This window comes from Mus musculus, chromosome 18 (assembly GCF_000001635.26).
Source record: "Mus musculus strain C57BL/6J chromosome 18, GRCm38.p6 C57BL/6J".
Lineage (NCBI taxonomy): Eukaryota > Metazoa > Chordata > Mammalia > Rodentia > Muridae > Mus > Mus musculus.
This window is the reverse complement of record NC_000084.6, coordinates 58,594,176-58,615,358: the sequence shown is the minus strand read 5'-3', so window position 1 is coordinate 58,615,358 and position 21,183 is coordinate 58,594,176. Positions and strand designations below refer to the sequence as shown.

The 21,183-nt window shown below is 40.8% G+C and overlaps 1 protein-coding gene across 1 annotated transcript in view; it reads right to left on the bottom strand.

Annotated features, from left to right (window-relative positions):
* Positions 1 to 2,489: 2,489 nt before the first annotated feature.
* The window catches only part of Slc27a6 (solute carrier family 27 (fatty acid transporter), member 6), a 56,630-nt gene continuing 37,936 nt past the window's right edge, over positions 2,490 to 21,183 (bottom strand). The window contains exons 5-10 of the mRNA NM_001081072.1: positions 16,616 to 16,810; positions 10,231 to 10,321; positions 7,537 to 7,735; positions 6,092 to 6,189; positions 5,435 to 5,565; positions 2,490 to 3,180 (exon numbers count right to left, since the gene is read on the bottom strand). Coding sequence (NP_001074541.1) covers positions 3,004 to 3,180; positions 5,435 to 5,565; positions 6,092 to 6,189; positions 7,537 to 7,735; positions 10,231 to 10,321; positions 16,616 to 16,810 — 891 coding nt within the window. The 3' untranslated portion in view covers positions 2,490 to 3,003. The remainder of the gene's footprint in view (positions 3,181 to 5,434; positions 5,566 to 6,091; positions 6,190 to 7,536; positions 7,736 to 10,230; positions 10,322 to 16,615; positions 16,811 to 21,183) is intronic.

Sequence of the window (21,183 nt, the reverse complement as noted above, 5' to 3'; positions counted from 1 at the left end):
CCCTGAAAAAAAGTCCACCGAGATGACCGGCAGTCTGGCACCTTGCAGGCCTTGGGGGCGGGGAGCGAGGGGGGGGGGCGCCAAACCATGCCAGAGATGACCCCTGCTTGGTACCATATTACATGTCACCACTCAGAGACCCCAGGCACCACGATGAGGAGTAAGAGGTGGAGAAACAGAAGGTTGAAGGTACAATGAAGAGAGGCAGAACTGTGGCGAGGAACAGCCTGATGCAGGTAGCCAGTGATGCCATCTGGGACCGTAGTGGGGTTCTGACCTGTGCTGCCACTGGGGGGCCACATCTAGTCCCTGGCCCCGCAGCAGCACCAAAAGCCAGGTGGAAAACCCTGGCCTAGGTTGCCTCGTAGGATCGTGTCAATGTCTGAAGGTTGTGCAGAACTGGTCCCACTCCTCATCAGGGCATCATGGGAAATCTGGCCCTGGGAATTCTAGAGCAGGAGAGCTGACCCCACCCCTAGTTAGCTGCAGTACTCGGGGTTTGGGTTAGGGTTAGGAGACTGTAGACCCATACATTGGGGGAGTTGTAGGTGAACCAGCCCCTGATGATGTGAGTGCGTAAGAAATGGCAGTCCCACTCATGTCCTGTGTGGTGGCATGGACAAGAAAGAGAAATCCTCCTCCCCCTTCCTCCTTACCATCTATGATCGGGGAGAGCAGGCCCCTGGGGTCATGAGAGCAGGAGAGCTATCCTGCCCCTCACCAGTTGCAGCACTTGGGAGAGCAGGCCCTTTACCTTGCCTGGGCAGTACAGTAGAGCTGGCCTTAGGATTTGGGGGAGGGAGGGGCGGGGATTGCAGGTGTGCTGGCCCCAAGGGCTTGAGTACAGGAGAGCTGGCCCTATCTCTTGTCTGCTGGACAGTGGCAAGGACAAGGGAGAGATGCCCTCCTTCCCTCCTTTGTCCTTCCGCATCTATGGCAGGCAGGAGGGCTGTTCTGGGTCTTGAGAGTGGGAGAACTGGCCCTGTCCCTCACCTGCTGCAAGCCTCTGGAGAACGGGACCTGCACCTCACCTGGGCTGCAGGGTAGGGTTCCAGTGCCCCAGCTTTCAGCACACTACTCTACACTGTCCTTTTGCGCTACGTTGCAGGTAACCTCTCACATTTCTGTTCAGAGTGGCAGCCCTTTCTGTCTTTGATCGTGATGGTAACTCCAGAGTTCTGATCCAGTCCAGCAGCGGAGTATCACCATTGGTTCCTGTGGCTCTGTGGAATTTATTGCTAACCTTCTTCTTCCGTTTCTACAGCTGCCCAATAATTCTAAGGATGTGGGAGCACCTGCTTCCCTGCTCTGGCCTTGTATAGTTTGATAGTTGTTTGCCCCTTTAATGTAGTTTTGAGAGGAAGGAAATATTAGTACATGTATTTTCAGTCAGGTTCCTTTGATTGGAGTTTACTTAAAAAACGGCACAACAAGCCGGGCATGGTGGCACACGCCTTTAATCCCAGCACTTGGGAGGCAGAGGCAGGCGGATTTCTGAGTTTGAGGCCAGCCTGGTCTACAGAGTGAGTTCCAGGACAGCCAGGGCTATACAGAGAAACCCTGTCTCGAAAAACCAAAATAAATAAATAAATACAGCACAACAAAGATTGCTGGGCTGGAGAGATGGCTCAGTGGGTAAGAGCACTGGCTGCTCTTCCGGAGAATCTGCAGTTCGAATCCCAGCACCCACTTCTGGCAGCTCACAACTACATAATTCCTGCTCTGAGGAACCTGCTGTCCTTTTCTGGGCTCTGTATACATGCCGGCAAAACAGCCACACACATAAAATAAATAATAAAAATTTAAGACACTCAAATCACATAAAGATGGTTATATTGAGTTACAAGATAAATCACATCAAAATAAACTCAGTAAAAATTTTATTATTCACTGAAAACTAGAATCTTTACATAGTAGAAAGCATTTTAAATGATTACACTGTTAACTACTTAATTCAGTATTAAGGCAAGTATTTAGTTACTTACTGAACCTTAAAATTAAAGTGGATGCTCACAGTCAGCTATTGGATGGATCACAGGGCCCCCAATGGAGGAGCTAGAGAAAGTACCCAAGGAGGTAAAGGGGTCTGCAACCCTATAGGTGGAACAACATTATGAACTAACCAGTACCCCGGAGCTCTCTGCATATGTATCAAAAGATGGCCTAGTCGGCCATCACTGGAAAGAGAGGCCCATTGGACTTGCAAACTTTATATGCCCCAGTACAGGGGAACGCCAGGGCCAAAAAGTGGGAGTGGGTGGGTAGGGGAGTTGGGGGGAGGGTATGGGGGACTTTTGGGATAGCATTGGAAATGTAAATGAGGAAAATACCTAAGAAAAATATTTAAAAAAAAAAAGATTTCTGGATACTTCAGTAAAAACACACACACACACACACACACACACACACACACACACAAACAAAATCTATATTTTCATCAATTATTTTTGTTTGAATAAATGGTTTTAAGAAAGAGAAAAAAATTAATTAAAAAAACAGCTAAAGTTTATGTCAATCAAAGCAAATTTAAGCCTCATTAAACTCAAGGAACTTCTGCTTGCGAAGGAAATGCATCGCCTGCTGAACACTGCTTCCCCATCTCGCTTCAGAGTAAATCCTCACATTTCCCCGAGTCCCGGAGTCAGGTGGTAATACTATGGCCTGTTGGCTTTTACTTCCCAAACGCATTCAGAAATCGCTGTACTCTGGGCTCATGCTATGAAGTATGCTGCTTCCTGGTGACTCCGGGCAGCGTCTGTAAGCGGCATCCTCAAGCCAGCCTCATAACATAACCACGAGGCAAACAGCTCCCACTTCATGGCCCACTGTGCTGCAGAGTGGGGGCCTTGAAAGCTTGGGTCTACAAAGCATTCTTCATGTACAATTTTCTTTCTATTTATGATTGATTAATGCAAGGAACTCCTCCCTGATTGTCCACAAGGAAGCTCACGAATCTTCCTTCATCTTTCCCAGGAAGTCATCAAAGTCCCACAAAGACAGTCTTTACAGTTTAACTTCCTCTGACATTATCTGATTATAAATCTCTTCGGTCAATGGGACATAAGATTTTTTCAAGTTATCCATAAAGTAAAGCGGGTCAGAAATCTTCAGCGGATCAAATCCTTCTTCCACCAGTTGTAGCTTCTTTAGCTTGAATGTCCCTGTAGTTTCCATTTTGTCCTAGAAAATAAACACAGATATGATCAGAGCAAGTTATTAATATTCATAGCAGCTACTATGTTATGAGCAAAATGTTTAACAACAAAGGCCATGTCTCCTTATCGTATTTTATATCTAATTAATGTTTTTACATTTAGTATTAATTTGACGTTAGAAATAAAAACCATTTATTTGTCTGTACACCTTATTGAAATGTTAACTTATTGCATGAATAATAATTATTACTGTGACCAACAAATTAAGCGTGTTTGAAATACATATCCTATCTCATGGCAATACCAAAATGATATTATGAATATATTATACTGCAATAGGAGTTAAAGTTACAAAAGACAAAATTTATGATACAAGTTTTCTCAGGAGGTTCTGGTAGTTGGTGTCTCTAGAACAGAACAAAAGGGCAGGTTTGGGTTAATTTCAGCAATATTGAGTGTTATCACATTTAATAATTTTTGTGATAAGCAAAGCTACCTTGAAAGAAATGTGTCTTAAAATTTTCACAGAGCAGTTGCTTTATTCAAGTGCTCAGAAGTTTTAGTTCTTCATTTTCAAGATTATTTATTACTGTAATCCATTTGTTCTAAACTTTTTTGAGGTATTATTACTGTGTAACCCGGCCTAGCCTCGAACTCACTATGTAGACCAGGCTGGCCTCAAACTCAAAGAGATCCACCTGTATCTGTCTCTGCCCCTTGAATACTAGGATTAAAGCTGTGTAGTATAAGTTCTGCTACTTAAATATTTTGAGACCTGAGAATGTTAGGCTTTTCTTTATTTGTACCAAATAAATAATAATCATTAGCTGCAATGGCCAATGCTCTGTTTGGAAAATTAATGATATTAAAGTATTTCCTAAATGTGTGTATAATGCTGACCCAGTCTTTTAGAATAGTCCAATGTCAAGATATTCTGCTTCTGAGAGTGAATTGTACGTGATGCTGGGATTAAAGGTTTAAAATATTACCTTTTAAATCTGTATTCTATTCCATGAACATATATTTCTCATGGGATAAGGCAAGAAAGGACAGGGACTAAGATTTGTATGGGTCATCTGTTCTCATGGGAAGCAAGGTCAAGATAACTTTGGTAGCCGGAACCTTTCCCAGCCCAAATTAACCTTCTACAATGATTTAATAAAGTAATGGGAGTGAGCTAGTTGGGTGTCAGTCTTTTCCAAGAGGCAGGACCCCTGGAAATGAAGGTTTAGCATCTTGGTGAGCTTCTCTCTCTACTGCAGACCAATATCAATCAATAAAAGATTATACGAACCAGAGGAACAGGAGTCGGTCTGTTATGAGATTAGATCTCCTAGAAATGTCAGGGAAGTTCTACTTATGAATTCTCAACAACATGGCTGCCTAAACAAGACCTGAACAGGGATGATATCGACAGCTATGCTCACGCAGAAGGAGGAAATCTCATGGGGTCCCAACCGTAGACTGAAAACTATAGGCAACTAAGGAATGCTGAGGATGGGATGAATATAGGTTTTCCCAAGAAGGAATCCCCTAATTGGTTATCAACACCAAATTGGTCAGCCGTGAAATAATGTGCATATAGATAATATTATATTAACTGAGCAGGTTGTAATTACATATTTAGGAATATATTATAGGCAATACATATATTTTATTTATGTATTTAGGAATATATATAGAGAGAGAGAAAGAGAAAGAGAGAGAGTGCTGTATAAATATGCTAACAATTAAAGAAAAAGAGGCTATACAGAAGCTATACAGAAGATGATGTATAGGGAAAAAATGAAGATAACATTAAGTACATAGGTAATATGGGCAAATTGATAGTAAACTTGGATTGTGCTATCCCGATATGTCAGATGTGCCTGTGTTAATGTAGGTAAAAGATACATAGGATGTCTGTCTGCAAACACTTTGGTGTTGACCTGGTGAAACCCACTTTTAGGCAAATAGCTCCACTGTCTTCTGAAGACACGTGCAAGATACAGTTTTGACTCTCCACCCTCACTGAGAGCAACACGTTGTTCTAAGGTCTTGTGTAAAGAGAGAGGGACAGCTCCACAGTCAGGAGGAAAACCCTAGCCCTTCATCAAGCTCCCTTCATATGCAGCTTCAGAGTGCTCAAGACCACCAAATCTCTGTTTCTCTGATTTTAATTCTTAAAACTATTTAAGATAAATGGATGTATTTAAAGGAGAGAAGAGTGTTTTGCTGCTGACCCACCTCTTGGTTCTGGCTCCTACCTTTGACAAGAAATTGTGAGGTTGTAAAATTACCTGAATTCTTAAAAACAGTGGGCAGGCGTAAGCTGGCAGAGATGTCACCACTTGGTTGTACATTTTTTCTAAGTCTAAAGACTTGTTTGGTTTTAGGATAACAGAAGTCATTCCTGCTTTTCCTTCATAACCTGGAGAAAAGTTGAAATAAAATCCATGTATCACTAGGTGAGTTTTCACAATCATTCCTGTCAGCACAGACTGTCACAGAGACATTCATTCTACATTCTCTTGCAGAGGTGACACGGGGCAGTAGCATAAATTGAGTCTGTGTCTTTCCCTCGCATATTATTTAATCACTAGAGTAACTGGGCAGTAGGAATGAGCAGTCTGTCTTTGATTGTCTGTCCTACAGAAACGAAACAGGCTGGACCGAAGACAGTAAGTTATATATAAAATTTTCATCCTACCAACACAAAAACTAAGAAAGAAAACTTAAGGAGAGCTAGCTGTAGCCCAGTAAAAATGTATATTTTAATCATTAATGAAAAAAATCACAGGGAATATTTGAAGTTAGCAAAAGTAGAAATTGTTATTTAAAATATTAATTTTAGGATGCAAAATTTTAAATGTTGATTTAGAAAGTGATAAAAACCTAAAGAGGACATGCATGGACATTCTCTTCCACAATTCTCAAAGTCGACCGCAGCCACGTACCTGGCACACGCACACCGTACACGTTTGCTTCCTGGATGAAGTCCAACCTCCCAAGCACATCAGCGACCTCTGTGGTTGCGACGTTTTCTCCTTTCCACCTAAATGACAGACCCTTAAGAGCTCAGGCATTTGAAGAGCCAAATGACAGATGATCCCAAAGAGTGCATGCATTTGAAGAGCCAGTTTCTGCTTTCAGTTTTAGCGACTGGCATTTGGCTCTGTGAAGCACTTAGTGGCCAAAAACAAGTTTCCAGGCAAAAGCCACATCTGCAGAAGCTTTTCGTTCAAAGATCAATAAACTCAGCAGCTGGGGTTTGGTTAAAGCAACTTAAGAGTTTTATGGGTATAAATTGTTCACTGAAAAATATTTTTAAGAGAGCGGTGAAACAAAATGGTGAGGAATATATCTGTACAAAATCACTACTGTGTGCAAAAATAAAAATTAAGTTTAAGGCTTTATCCTTGGAGGTAGGAACTAAGGAAATACTATAATTACATCAGCATTGTAACCCACCTTACTTTCTAGGCATGAATGCCTCCACTTCTGCTATTTTAATGAAGACAATTCTATATGATGAGAACTTGGACATACTTCTTACGTATTCCCTACTTGTCTATTCACGCAAGCCCTTGCTAAATACTTACTCTATGCTCCTGACTATTTTATAGCCATTGAATAACAAAATAAAATAAAGTTTTATGATAGGCTAATAAGACAAGCTTGAGGAATTAGAAAATAAAGCGTTAAAACAAATTGGTAATTTTTTCATCACATCAAGAGTCATCTTAGGACTGGTGAGACATGTTGGTGAGTTACTATGACTCTGTTGCCTGCCTGTGGATCCTGGTCCCCTAACTGGGCTGCGTTGTCTAGCCTCAGTGGGAAAGGATGTGCCTAGTCCTGCAGTGACTTGAGATGCCAGGGTGGGGTGGTGCTGATGGGGGACCTCAGCCTTCTCAGAGGAGAAGGGGAGGGGAGCTTGTGGGTTGGGCTGTGTAAAGGGGGAGCTGGGAGGAGGAGGACTGTGATCTTGATACAAAGTGAATAAATACATACATACATACATACATAAATACATAAATGGGGAAAAAGAAAGAACAATAACTGCAAAAAAATTAAAAAAAAATATTTCAAATACCAAAAGAAATGACTTTAGACCCCATGACTCCTCTGTATATACCTAGTTCTAGCTTCACATGCTGCTCCTACCTTTGAACCTAAAAGTAAAGTTACTGATTGGGTATAATCTAGTTCATTTTTTTTAAAGAACAACTATGGAGTTTGACATCAGAACTAAACTTGTAGTACATCTAGAAACAGATGGTGAGCCCATCTTTGTACAGGGAATCATCTTGGAGCTGGACCCCGAGTATCCTCCCACTTTCCACAGAGGAGGGATTCCTATGCACACCGCCTGCTGGGCATCCTGTGGTGCCATTCCTACCTGAAAGTGTCTCCAAGACGGTCCCAAAAATAAACGAAGTTCTCCTGGTCTTGGAACATTAGGTCTCCGGTGTTGAAGTACACGTCTCCCTTCCGAAACACATCAAAGAGCAGCTTGCTTTTCGTGTGCGTGTCCGAGCCAGCGTAGCCGAAGAAGGGATTCTTCTTATTCACACGAGAAATGAGGAGACCAGGTTCTCCTGCGGGAGAAAAGGCCATCTTAGGATCACAAGAGTAATCAGTGCAGACACGACATGCACACCCAAGTCGTAGCGAGAAACCCAGCCATTGTAACTTCTCATTTTCCTTTATATTTGTTTCCATCCCACTCAATGGCATTTCTTCTTGGTGCCTGCATATAGCATATTCTTTCACAAACAACGTTGCAAAAACAAAAAGTAAAAGAATCGCACTAGAAGGAAATGTGAATTTAATTTCTCTTTTACTCTGGGTTGACCGACGAAGGGTAATGTCTCTTGGAATGGTACAAATTTTAACTCGGATATTACTGAGAGCAAATAACACAATAATTTTAATAAGCTGGTCATAGCACCACATATTAGCTTCCACACTTGCTCTGCCATTATAATTGTACTTATTTTGATGAGCATTTGTTTGAAACTGGCATTGCAATTCTAATTTTATTAAGAAGTAATGGCCAGAAGGGTGAAGTCAGTAGTCTAAATCAGAAGAAGAAATAGAGTCAGCACTCAGCATGAAGCCTTTGAAGCAAAGAGTCCATGAAGTAGGCTGATCCAGTTAATGGCTAAATCTGTAAATCTTTGATAGGGGAGGAGAGGGCATTAGAAAGGGCTCCCGCCTCATGACACTTATTCATGTCATGACACCCACACTTAGACATTTATCTGAAATCATGGTTCCAGTCAAGTCTACTACTTAGTGGAGGTTGTGCTTAGCCAACTGCAAAGCAAGGTTTCACTTAAGGAAAAGAAAAGCAGAGATCACAGCTGCAGCCTCAAAGGTCCATGTTTGCCTCCTTCTAGATTTGCTGCAGCGACGGATGAAACAGTCACAGGGCTCTTAGCAAGGGCTGCTCCTCAGCCATTGGACAGTCCCTTCTGTCCCCTTATCTCCCTCTGGATAATAGCACACGCTCTGCTTCTGCGAAGCCCCACTGCTTCTTTCTCTTGTCATTTCCATCCTCACTGGCCCTACCACCTCCGGCATCCTCTGCAGTCACACTGCACACGTCACCCTAGCGTCCCTGTCCTTAGAGTCTTGAACATGCATCCTCTCATTCTCAGCAAAAACCTCTAAGAAAGGGCTCGATGACAGTTCCATCTTACCAATGCAGAAAGGGAGGCAGACCAATGTCACACTGCTGTCACACAGAGAAGTTGGAGTACGCGTTTCAGAATGAGGTCCACATGCCCCCAAAGCCTCCCATGTTCTGTGAAGCTTGTCAGGCTGCATTTAATAGTGCAGAATTTTGAAAGACTCTTTTCTTCCTCACAAATTATACTGCTTGTTTCTACTTCTCAGGGTGTAGGTACTAGCTTTTCCTCTGACAAATTATTGTAAATTATTGTAAATATAGGTCACGGGGTTTTCGTGTCTTTCCTGATGAGGCATAGTTGACACAATGAAGGGACAGTGCTATAACACAAAACAAAGTGCAAGAGCCCATCGCGAGGACTCTAAAGTAGGTGCAGTCAGCATTTTTAGAATTGCTGGAATTACATAAGCACCCTCCCAGGATTTAAGTTCCAGTTTCAGGGCTTACAGGGGTTCTAAACAACATGCTAAGAAAGACTTCAAGTTCTCCAAATCCTCCAAAGGTTTACTTTTTTCCTATTTTTATTAAGTGACTTGTTATTTATTTCTATTTCATGTGCACTGGTGTTTTGCCTGCGTGTATGCATGTATGTTGAATCTCCTGTAACCGGAGTTACAGACAGTTGTGAGCTGCCATGCGGGTGTTAAGAATTGAACCCAGATCTTCTGGAAGAGCAACCAGTGCTCTTAACCTCTGAGCCATCTCTCTAGCCCTCAATTTTTTTTTTTAATCTTGGACAGTGTCTGTAGAGTTGAATTAAGAAACATTTGAAAATGTTAATCTTATTAGTTTTAGTGTGCACGTGTGCGTGTGTGTGTGTGTGTGTACACCAGTGCAGTTGAGTGCAGGCGCCCTCTCAGACCAAAGGCTCAAATCTCCTGGAGCTGGAGTTGAGGCAGTTGTGAGCAGTTGGGGCATAGGTACTGGGAAGTGAAGAGCAATACCTGTGTCATCTTCCCAGCCATTGAGCAACGTTGGATATTCTGAAGCTCGGGAGATTGTTAATACTTTCTTTTATAATCTCTCCAATAGCAGTAAGACAAACATAACAAGAATAAAAGCAAAGCAGGCTTACAACTTGTATTATCATGTTGAAGCAAAGATCTAGGAAGTCATGCCTGGTGTGGCGTGAGGCAGTATGAGGTATTGCCTCATTCTGGAGTTTGGGTTACATTTACATAGATAATATCTATTCATTTCTAAGTGCATAGCCAAATGAGATGTCACTTAACTATTTTACAAGCTAGCTGGGGCTCAACATCCAACAGTTAAGCCAGTCGTCCTGCACTACACTTCAAGGTAAATCACCTTCTGAACAGTCAGTCCTTCGTTGCTGAACTCAACATGGCGTGGATTCGGGATCTTTGCTTAAGACAGCGACTTTGTAACCCATCTTACCTTTTCTCACACAGGAGCACCAGCCTTGTCCGTTCCGCCATGGTTCATCTTTCTGAAAGTCATACTTGATCAACTCAAAGGAGAAAAAGAGCTGCAAATTCAAAGTGAAGAATGAAATTGAGCATTTGGCGGGTTGTGCAAGAGCGGGGTCTGCGAACAGGATCTATGTTCAATTTAAAAAGGGAATCTTTTTACTGACAAAATCATTAAAGAAAGATTTGCAATTGGAAGTGGGAGGCACTAGTAAGCGGGGCTCTCTAACACGCATTCACTTTCGTTTCCTTAGCTTTGCTTCACCTGAATGCTGAAAGGCTTAACCCTCAAAGGAGTGAGAGTGAGCTACAGAAGGTACCCGGCTCTGATTTATTCATTATTCTAACCATGGGCAGAAGGACCCATTTCACAGTCTTTGAAAACATTTTCTCTAGAGGGAAGGTTTTTTTCTTTTATTTTTATTGAATATTTTATTTATTTACATTTCAAATGTTATCTCCTTTCCTGATTCCCCCCACCCCTCCAGAAACTCCCTATCCCATCCCCCTCCTCCTGCTTCCATGAGGGTGTGCCCCAATCCACCCGCCCACTCCCACTTTCCCGCCCTTGCATTCCCCTACACTGGGGCATCAAGCCTTCACAGCACCAATGGCCTCTTCTACCATTGATGCCCAACAAAGTCATCCTCTGCTACATATGTGGCTGGAGCCATGAGGTCCCTCCATGTGGACTCTTTGGTTGGTAGTTTAGACCCTGGGAGCTCTGGTTGGTTGATATTGTTGTTCTTCCTATGGGTTGCAAACTCCTTCAGCTCCTTCAGTACTTTCTCTAATTCCTCCATTGCGGGACCCTGTAATCAGTCCAGTGGTTGGGTTCAAGCATCCGCCCCTGTATGTCAGGCTGTGGCAGAGCCTCTCAGGAGAAAGCTATATCAGGTTCTAGAGGTAAGATATCTCTATGATATGAGGTCTGAACATCAGGATTTTTGTTACTGTCATTTTACTCACAGCCTCCAGAAAAATGACCAACTAACTGCCTAAAAACTGGAGTAACCTTAACTACTGTTTGGCTTTACTCTAGGTCTGTCAATTTAACTCCTTTAAACTACCATAAACTAGTCGTTCTATCACTGTGGCATGGGAAGAGGATTTGGACAGAATCCCCTTCCCTGTTTAGAAGCCAGGTTAACTGAACATCCATTCCCCTTCATCTTCAGAGGATCCCAGCTAGATGTTCATCCCCGTGTCCCAGCTGCCTGGCCTTGAGGTGGCCATATCACAGTATCATAATGATGCTGTGTATACAAGGTATGTCGTTCCATCAGGTCTCATCTGAGAATGAACTTAAAGTTGGCCAGTCCAACCTCCCTATTTTATCTATAAGAAAATTGAGGGTTTGTTTATTTATTTATTTATTTATTTATTTATTTATTTATTTATTTATGCTATTTAAACCTGTAGCCTTATCAAATGGAATTAGAAAGCAGATTTAACCTGGAAGAGATGAATTGAAGCAATATAAAATAACTCGGGCTGGTAAATGAGGAAGCAGAAGAGGGGGCAAAGATAAAAAACAAGGACACAATAAGAATTTGAAAAAGTGCCCAAGAAGAACAAGTAAATTAAAGAAAAGAGAATCACTAAGGTAAATATATTAATATTAATGTATAAGTAGAAACCATAGCTTATGTTTTAGTCTCATTAAAAACAGCATGTACTCGGGACCACAATTCAACATCCCAAGGTTTTTTTAATGTTTAATTATATTTAGTTATTTACTGTGAGCATGTGCACATGTTTTTGTATGTGTATGGGCACATGTATGCCATTATGTGTAAGTGTGTGTGAGCATGTGTGTGAGCATGTGCACATGTGCATGTGAGGTCAGAGAACAACCTCTGGGAGCCGATTCAACATATGGACATCCAAGAGGACACTTTAAGCCAGTGAGCTCTCTCACCCTTTCACAGTCCTACATTTCAACACCATTTAAATGACAGCATCTAACGTTAAGTGTGCACTTAGTCCAAGCCAAAGTGCTGAGACCTTAAGAGTTCTCTTTAAGCACTGGAGTGCTATAGGAGGCAGTGACTAATGTCATCCCACGTGAAGACAAAAGGCCATCAAAGCGGCTGCAGAGAACATACTAGTCCTCAGTACATAAAGGTTCTTTATTAAAATGCATGTTTATGTCATGCTGGTATATGTTGCCTTGATAACACAATATTACGATACTTGCTTAATGACTGGTGGAAAGATTCAGTCCAGCCTTTATCATCTTGTTCCAACAGGAAGAAAGAGAGCCTTTTCTCTCACCCTTTCTCTCTTATTTTATACTTTGAAACACTTCCCCAGAAACTTCAGATATCTGCTTTGGTGACATTTATTTTCAGTTAATTTGGCAACAGTGTACACCAGTGAGAGTCACTTCATAATGAATTACTGCCAGTGAGACTATTGTCAGATAGATAGCACTTGACAGCGAAGGTAATTTTAATTCCACGTGAAGTTAGATACATTATAATATCTCTGAAAGTAGCCTGGATTGAAGCATAAGTGTCTAACTAGAGGCATCTCCTCCTTTCTCTCTTTAAGAGGTTTCCATGAAACCAGGAATCCCCTCTCTATTTATATACCTTTCTTTTTTGTTTGTTTCTTTTGGGGAGTGTTTCACCTGCATATGTATTTGTGTACCCTGTGTCTGCAGTGCTCACGAAGGCCAGAAGTGGCATCAGCTCCCTTGAGGCTGGACTAAAAATACTTGTGAGTCACTATAACGGTGGTGGGTATTGAACCCAGGTCCTTGGGAAGAGCAGCCAATGCCCTTAACTATGGAGCCATCTCTCTAGCTGCATCTACATGCCTTTCTATATTCAGACACATAATTGCTAAAGAACCCAGAAGTCATTTTCTTGATTAATAGACGAGGAAACTTTAACCAGAAGAAAAGCAACTCGCTCAGGTAGAGGAGTCCAATAGCAGCAGAGCTGACACTGGAGCTGGGCTATCTGTCTCTCTGTGTGAGAATTTTGCCTTGAAAGTGACGCCTGACCTTCACCCTCAGTGTCTTAAGACCTTGCTATGCTGTTCTATTTAGAAATGCACTCGTTTGCCTGAGACACTCAGGCCAACTACATAACAACAATTGGATTTTCAAGTGGGGTCTCTAAGCCACACCCACAGTGGTGTAGCTGAGCTACATCATCTGCACTCCCAACAGGAGGAGATGGAGGTCAGTCTTGTGGGCGTCAGAGCTGTTCTGACTCTAGGGAAGACATATGGCCTTGCCCTTAATACTCTCCTGGAGTCTGCCTGGGAACTGTCCCCTCAGCTGCATTTATCCTGTTCTTAGCTGTAACCTTGAGTGTAACAGCCTCCAGTGAGCTAAGTCCTTGTCAAGTGTCAACCCTAAGGGTGGTCTTGGAGGCTCCTGAAGTGTACGTGATGTCCGAAGTGTAGGTGATCTTATGAATGTGTTCCAACATTGCATTTCATGAACTTTGCTCTTGACAAGGAGAAGCTTACACTTAAGATGATTAAACAGCCAGGAAAAAAAAATTAGGAAATAGGCTTTTTGACACTTTCATATTTTATCTTTTTATTATGTCTTTGGATTTACAGCTATGGAAGAAATACCACCTATACTTCCTCTATGCTATGTCCTATATATGTTAGTAATACACATATTTTGCATTTTTAGGTTTTGTTTCCATTCTACTTAGAGGTCTAAAGTGGGTCTGTTTAACTTCCTGTATTTAAATGGATTTAATGCCAACCATCTAACTTTTTAAATTGAAGGTGACTTCTAAGTTTTATTTGATCTTCAGGTTGAGCAGATGTGTCCATTCAATGCATTTTTTCCAGAGAAGTACAGCACTCGTACAATTCAGATGTATCTTATTTCCTGTTTATTTGTAAAACTTTTAGAACAGTCCTTTGTTTTTCTTATACTGGGAGAGCAATTTAACCATTACTAAAATCCTTAGATAAAGGATGAAGATACTTCTGTTTCTTCGTCTGGCCTCCCACATTCTGTTTGCATTGAGAGATGCCTGGACCATGCTCCCTTATCAACCAAGCTATGGTTTGTACATCCCTGCCCACCCCCACCCCTCTTGCCTTAGCATGACCTGGTTCTTTATGCTTTTTTTCATTCATGTCACTAGTATACTCATCCCTGTTTCTTCTTCTGTATCATACTTTCATTCTCTGGAACATAGTATGCCCTTTGGATAAAGACTCAAATCTCTATGAGCATTTTATTATAGTTAAAGGACTCATTTTTCCCCTGTGATCAGTTCTTTTCTGCAAGAACAGTTAAGCACAGGCCAGAACCATGCACAACTCCATAATCCTAGTCATTTTCTCCCTAATGATGCTTACAGTCTGTTCTGTTTTTTAAACTTTTGATGTGTGATTCATTTCTATTATAGGTTCAATTTTCTTCATTTTTTCCCCTCTTTGAGCTGAACATGTTTAGTTTCTGATTCCTTCGCTGGACAATATTTTCCTTGAAACCTCCTCTCATTTGTGCTCTTATTTTTTTTTTTTTTTTTTTTTTTTGTTTCTCTGTCCTGGAACTCACTTTGTAGACCAGGCTGGCCTCAAACTCAGAAATCTGCCTGCCTCTGCCTCCCGAGTGCTGGGATTAAAGGCGTGCACCACCATGCCCAGCTTGAACTCTTAATTTTTAAAAAGCATCCCATTGGGACATTTTTCTGAGTCAATGGAAAAAATTTTATTTTGAAAGCATGGCTTGGCCATTTTGAAGGACTTAGTATTTTTATGCACTCTCACTCTTTGCCTTCTGTATATAGTTTCCTTTTTTTCCAAGGCTTCTGCCTTTAATAGTTTTATGTTTAGCCTTTCCAAATTATTTCCCCAGGTGAAATGACCATACCAATAATAATGGCTACTCCTAACTTTGGTTTGAGTTTGTTTTGAATATTGCTTCCTGATTTCTATCTTATTCCATCAGTCACATTAGTGGGATGTCATCTCTTTATGCAATAAGTGGCAGGGATTGCAGCTGTAACCACATTGGGGTTACAGGAAGCCCACACTTTCTCCTTAGCTCATCACGTCAGGTCTCTACTTGGAAGTTTATTCCTTTCAAAGCAGCAAGCTTTCAAGTTTTAAGAGACACACTTATAATCCATTTGCTTAACTATGGAATGACCATTGAATTTTTAAAATTATTTGTACTATAACCAGACAACAGGTAACTGAAATGATTTAAAAGGAGAGAGAAACTAGATTTTGTATGGTGTTAGGTTCAACTTTTAATTTTTTTCAAGATATAAATAAGTAAACTAAAATGAATTGAAAATCGGTATTTTTCTAAAAAGTAAAAAATAAAAAAGGAGACAATTGTGATTTTATATATCACTGACATGACAGCAGTCTTCCAGGAGGAAGCTATAGTTATAGTGAATACAGGCCAGCAGTGTAAACACAAGGCATCTCAGCCTGCTCTTGTTGGAAGTCTCTGCAGTGACTCAGAGTCACATAGGAGCCTTCACTGGAATGCAATTGTTTTTAATTTCCTAAGCGTTTGCTAATGTTTCCCAAAACATTGAAATGAATGGGTGCTATACATTTAATAGAAATAGGTTCCACATACATCACTTAATTTAAGCATTTTAATTGTATTATTTAAATACCCTACATCACTAAAATTTTAAAAATTATCTTTATCTAAGTGTATTTTCTTCGTTTATGTATATCTTCTTTATTTATGTGCGCGTGGGTTTGTGAATGAATGTCCTGGGTGTGCAGGTAACTAAGGGGCCAGCAGAGGGCATCAGATCCCACAGAGCTGCAGTTAGGGACATAGAACTAGGGTTGTCCGGACCAGTTGTGGCACATCCTACCCATTGACCCAGCTCTCCAGGCCTTGCTTTGGTTCTTTCATTCTTAAAGTACTATTACTGCTGTATATTATAACTTATAATTTATATAACTTATGGAGTATAAATGATAAAAAGATAAGGAGCAGTGGAAGGGAGATACTCAAGAGGAATGGAGAGTCTCGAGGAGTCATCCCCATGCTGCAGTCAGTCATCCCCACCCTGCAGTCAGTCATCCCCACCCTGCAGTCAGTCATCCCCACCCTGGAGTCAGTCATCCCCACCCTGCAGTCAGTCATCCCCACCATGCAGTCAGTCATCCCCACACTGCAGTCATCCCCATGCAGCAGAAGGAGCACATGCCAGAGGGCTGAAGTTTGCAGAACCCACAGCATCACCGATCAATCACCCACAGCCACCACTGCCTTTGCAAATGTTCCCAACTTCTAGAGCATAATCTGACTTTTCACAACATAGAAGTATAAGCTCTAGACAAGAGTGTGGACCTCAACATACTATCTATAGAGAAACTGCTATACTTACACTGTAGAAGAAATTTGCTCTCCCGACAGATCCAATCTTCCCAGTATGGTTCATGAAGACTATGTTTCCTTCGGTAGCTCCGTACAGTTCACACATTTTAATATTTCCAAATCTGTCTAAAAATTGTCTCCACACATCACTGCTCAAACCGTTTCCAACTGCCAAACGTACCCGATGGTCCTTTTCCCCTTCTCTCTGTTAGGAGAAAGGATTTCGCTTGTAAGTCATTCTAGTTCCCCACTCTCTCTTGCTGTTATTTATATAACAACTGAACTGTCCTAAAGTTGAATGGAGCATGTGCAGTAGCAGAAGAGAGAGGCAGGCACAAGGGAACCATAGAGTCCTGTTGAGAGTCACGTCTGGCAGCTAATGCTGGGTAGGAGGATTAGATCTGGTTCTCCTCCATATCTGGGAGGAAAACGTTCTTTCCAAATTACAAATCGCAGACCCCTTTGATGGGGGGTAGACCTCCTAGGAAGGGAAAAATGGTATTTTAGGATGAATAAAACTTTCAAAAGATTATGAAATGTTTATTTTCATTTATTACCTGTATAATTTTGCTGCCAACTAACCTTCAATTCCCAGCAGAGGAAGTAACAGTAAAAATTAAGTCCTTAGAGACAATTTGACAGAAAATGAGACAACTCGACTTAATTCATACTTAGAATGCACAGCCTTCTCAACTTCTATTTGTATTTTGAGTTGAAGAGGAAATGGATTTTGTTCTATGTTCAAGAAATATAATGCCAATTAATGAGAATAATGTACATTTAAGTTCAAGTAAGACTGGATTTTCATTGTAATCATGGTAAATTGATAATTTGCTCAGAACCACTTGTGGGTAAAATGTAAAAAGCAATGTTAAATAAGCAATAATAATGGTAAAGTAGAGCGATCAATGGCCTTGACACTGACGATTTGATAAGATCAGTTGATCAGAGTCTGTTTCTCTAAGCACCACCAAAATGTTTTAAAATGAAACATTTTGGTCTTTCAATGCTGAGGGATAAACAGACATGAACGTGAAGCTATTTGGGAAACACATAAAAGCTGTGACTAGAAATGGGTGAGCTGGACACTTAAGCCTGTAGTGGGAACCTCAGAAATGCTCCTCAATATCAAGAAGCTATGAGAAAGAATGAGGGAGCTCTGTAGCCTGCCCAGGAGTCCTCAGTTACTTGTTCCTCATTGCCTAAGTGTTAGGAAAGCTACTCTCTGAATTCCAGAGCTAAGGAAACCAGTCTGGGTTGAGAAGCAACTGAACCCAAAGAACGTAATGAAAGTGCATCTCAGATGAGAAATCCCCTTGACCTGATCACAATGACAATCTACAACAGCGCGACTTTGAACGGGAGCAGTCAGTAACGAGAAAAATTAGTTAAGAGAAAATATATCGATGACTTTGGAAGTGCTTCCATGAAATGATTTGATCTCGGTTATGCTAAACTCTATTCTGAGCCCTCGGGTGTCAAATACAAGGCATCTGTAATTAGATTTTAATACTGTTCTGAACTATTATTAAAACATAGAGGTTTAAAGGTTAGAATCTGGCAAAGGAAGTCTAACATGAATGGGTTGTGTGAAAACCTTCCCAGAGAAAAATATATATTCCTGCAGAAAGGTAAGAAACTGAGAAAATGAATAAACTTACCTGAACAATTTCTAAAAGGGCTGGGAGACTATCAGGCTATGTACTTAAGGTTGAAAATATCAAAAATAACAAATATCAGTATGATGCTTGAACATTTTCTGGTAAAGCAAGTGGTAAGAAAAAAGAGGGAAAAGGAGATGTGGAAAACTAGAGAAAGAGAGAGGATGGAAGATTATTCTCAAAGAGGCAGGGGGGCTATTTATGGCTGGCTATTTTATATCCTACAAAAGCACTGTTGAAAACCTTAAAAACTAATCATACCTTCATAAAACTAGAAACCAAACATGAGCTCGAGTCAGAGAGATGGCTCCGTGGTTAAGAGCACTTGCTGCTCTTACAGGGGAACTAAGTTCATTTGCAGAGGAACTGAGTTCAGTTCCCAGCACCTGTGCCAGCTCACAACCATCTGTAACTTCAGTGCCAGAAGAATACTCACATAGAAACATACACATTCACATACATTTAAAAATGTCTACAAAGATATGTAAAACTAAATACGGTACCTGACAGAACACAAAGAATGCTCTCAACACCAAATATATAGTGTCATTGATAGAGCAACAAACAAACAAAGAGCTAAAAGGGAAGAACAGGTCTAGAGAGCGGGGCACTCACATGTGTGTGTGCAGAAACATTTGCTCTTCAATGTTGATGATGCTTATAAGGTTTTTAATGTGCACAGTTAGACACAAGAGCTAGGATATAAATCTTCAAGGTCTATAACTGAACTAAAGTTGGGGTTTTTTTTTTTTTGTTTTGTTTTGTTTTTTGTTTTTTTGAGACAGAGTTTCTCTGTGTAGTCCTGGCTGTCCTGGAACTCACTCTGTAGACCACGCTGGCCTCGAACTCAGAAATCCGCCTGCCTCTGCCTCCCGAGTGCTGGGATTAAAGACGTGCGCCACCACGCCTGGCCCTGAATTAAAGTTTTATAAAATCACTGCATTTTCTGTAAAGTGGGAAAATATTATCTTATGATAGCATGTGACAAATTAAGGATTGGTGTTGTACCATTTAAAGTAATTGGAGTACTCAAAGGGATTCAAGGGACTCAAGGGAAAGCCTTTAAGTGTCTACACTGAGTGTGTGAGTGTGTGGCATGTGTGCACGCACGTGCATGCCACAGCCAGCACATGTAGCAGGTTGGAGGATAACTTACGGGCATCAGCTGTCTCAGGTATTAAACTCAGGTCCTCAAGCTTCGCAGACAGTACCTTTACCAACTGAGTCAACATCAGTAGCCCAGAGGAAAACATTTAAAGAAAATGAAAGAAAGACTGTATATCTAAAAAGAGACAGTCAATGAACATATAATAAAAATAAAATTTCATGTAAAGATAAGTGAGGAATGGGGCAAATCACAGATGAAACAAACAAACAAACAAACAAACAAGCAAACACATCATAGAAGACTTAGGCTCAAATATGTCAGAAAATGTATTAAATATAAATTCTGCATAGAAAACACCTTTTGTTGTTGTTTTTCAAGACAGAGTTTCTCTGTATAGCCCTGGCTGCCCTGGAACTCACTCTGTAGACCAGGTGGGTCTGGAACTCAGAAATCAGGTTGCCTCTGCCTCCTAGGTGCTGGGATTAAAGGCATGCACTACCACTGCCTGGCAACACTTTCTTAATGCATAAATACATGAAGCCAAACTATATACAATGTATAAGAAACAGGTCTTAAGCACCAGACACATTCTTAGTACTGTCAGCTTGATAGAATCTAGACTCACCTGTGACACAGTTCTCTTAGCCTGCCTGTGAGAAGATGCATTGATTGACTAATTGATGTAGAAGGCCCATGTTAACAGTGGGCAGAGCCATTCCTGGGGCAAGGGTTCCTGGACTGTGAGTGGTACATGCTAAGAATCAGTGAGACATTTGCTAAGAAGCAAAGACATCCATTGCCCTCTTCTTTGAGGACAGGCAGCATGTGACCAGCTGTTCTTGCTGCCTGATTCCTCTGATAGGCTGACCTTGAACTGAGCTAAAATAAAGCCTTTCCCTTCAAGCTGCTTTTATCAAGAGTATTTTATCACAAGCCGTGGGTAAGAAACCGCAGTATCAGCTGATACAAAACTCGAGAGTAGTCAGTCAGGCCAAGAAGAAGCTAGCACAGGCAAAGAACATCCTGTGGGGTTGGCTTTAACTACAGAAATGCTTTGGCAAATGAAGAATAGCATTTAGTAATTCATCGGAAGGATGACAACATTAAATTCCTTTTTGTTGAGTAACATAGTCAAGATATATAAAGCTCTATATTTGCAGATAAAGAGAAGCAATGGGTAGTCTCCATTGCTGGCCTCTCTTTGGTGCTGGCTGAGTAGGTGAGAAAAGAATCATAGAAACAAAGAAGCATGAAGTCAGCTTGATTGAATTTATGTGTATACAACATTAGGGGATATTACTGAAAAACACATACTCTCTTCTGGTATCCATAAAACATGTAGCAACATACATCAATCACATATCTAGCCTGTACCAAGTCCTAAACTGATTCAAAGCACTGTCTGACATCAATTATTCAAATCTAGAAATTTTACAAATAACGCAATTTTAAACACCTAATGAGAAGAAGAAAAAAATACCACTGAAATTAGAAGCATTTTAAACTAAGAAATAAAGAAAAATATTTTAAAAGCTCTCTTTCTCATGATATCAATAAATATATTCATGCACAGACAGATGTTTGTATATGTTTACATACCTATCAATCAATCAGTCATTCAATCTATCTGCCTACCTACCTACCTACCTATCTAATTGTTCATTCAAGGACATTACACAGAAGAGGACATATTATTTCTATAAATAATCAAATACATATAGGTTATGATGTAGGCATACGTTTTATGCCTATAAATAGGGATGCCATAGAGTTATAATAATATGTGATTTTTAATAGAATAACAGTAAT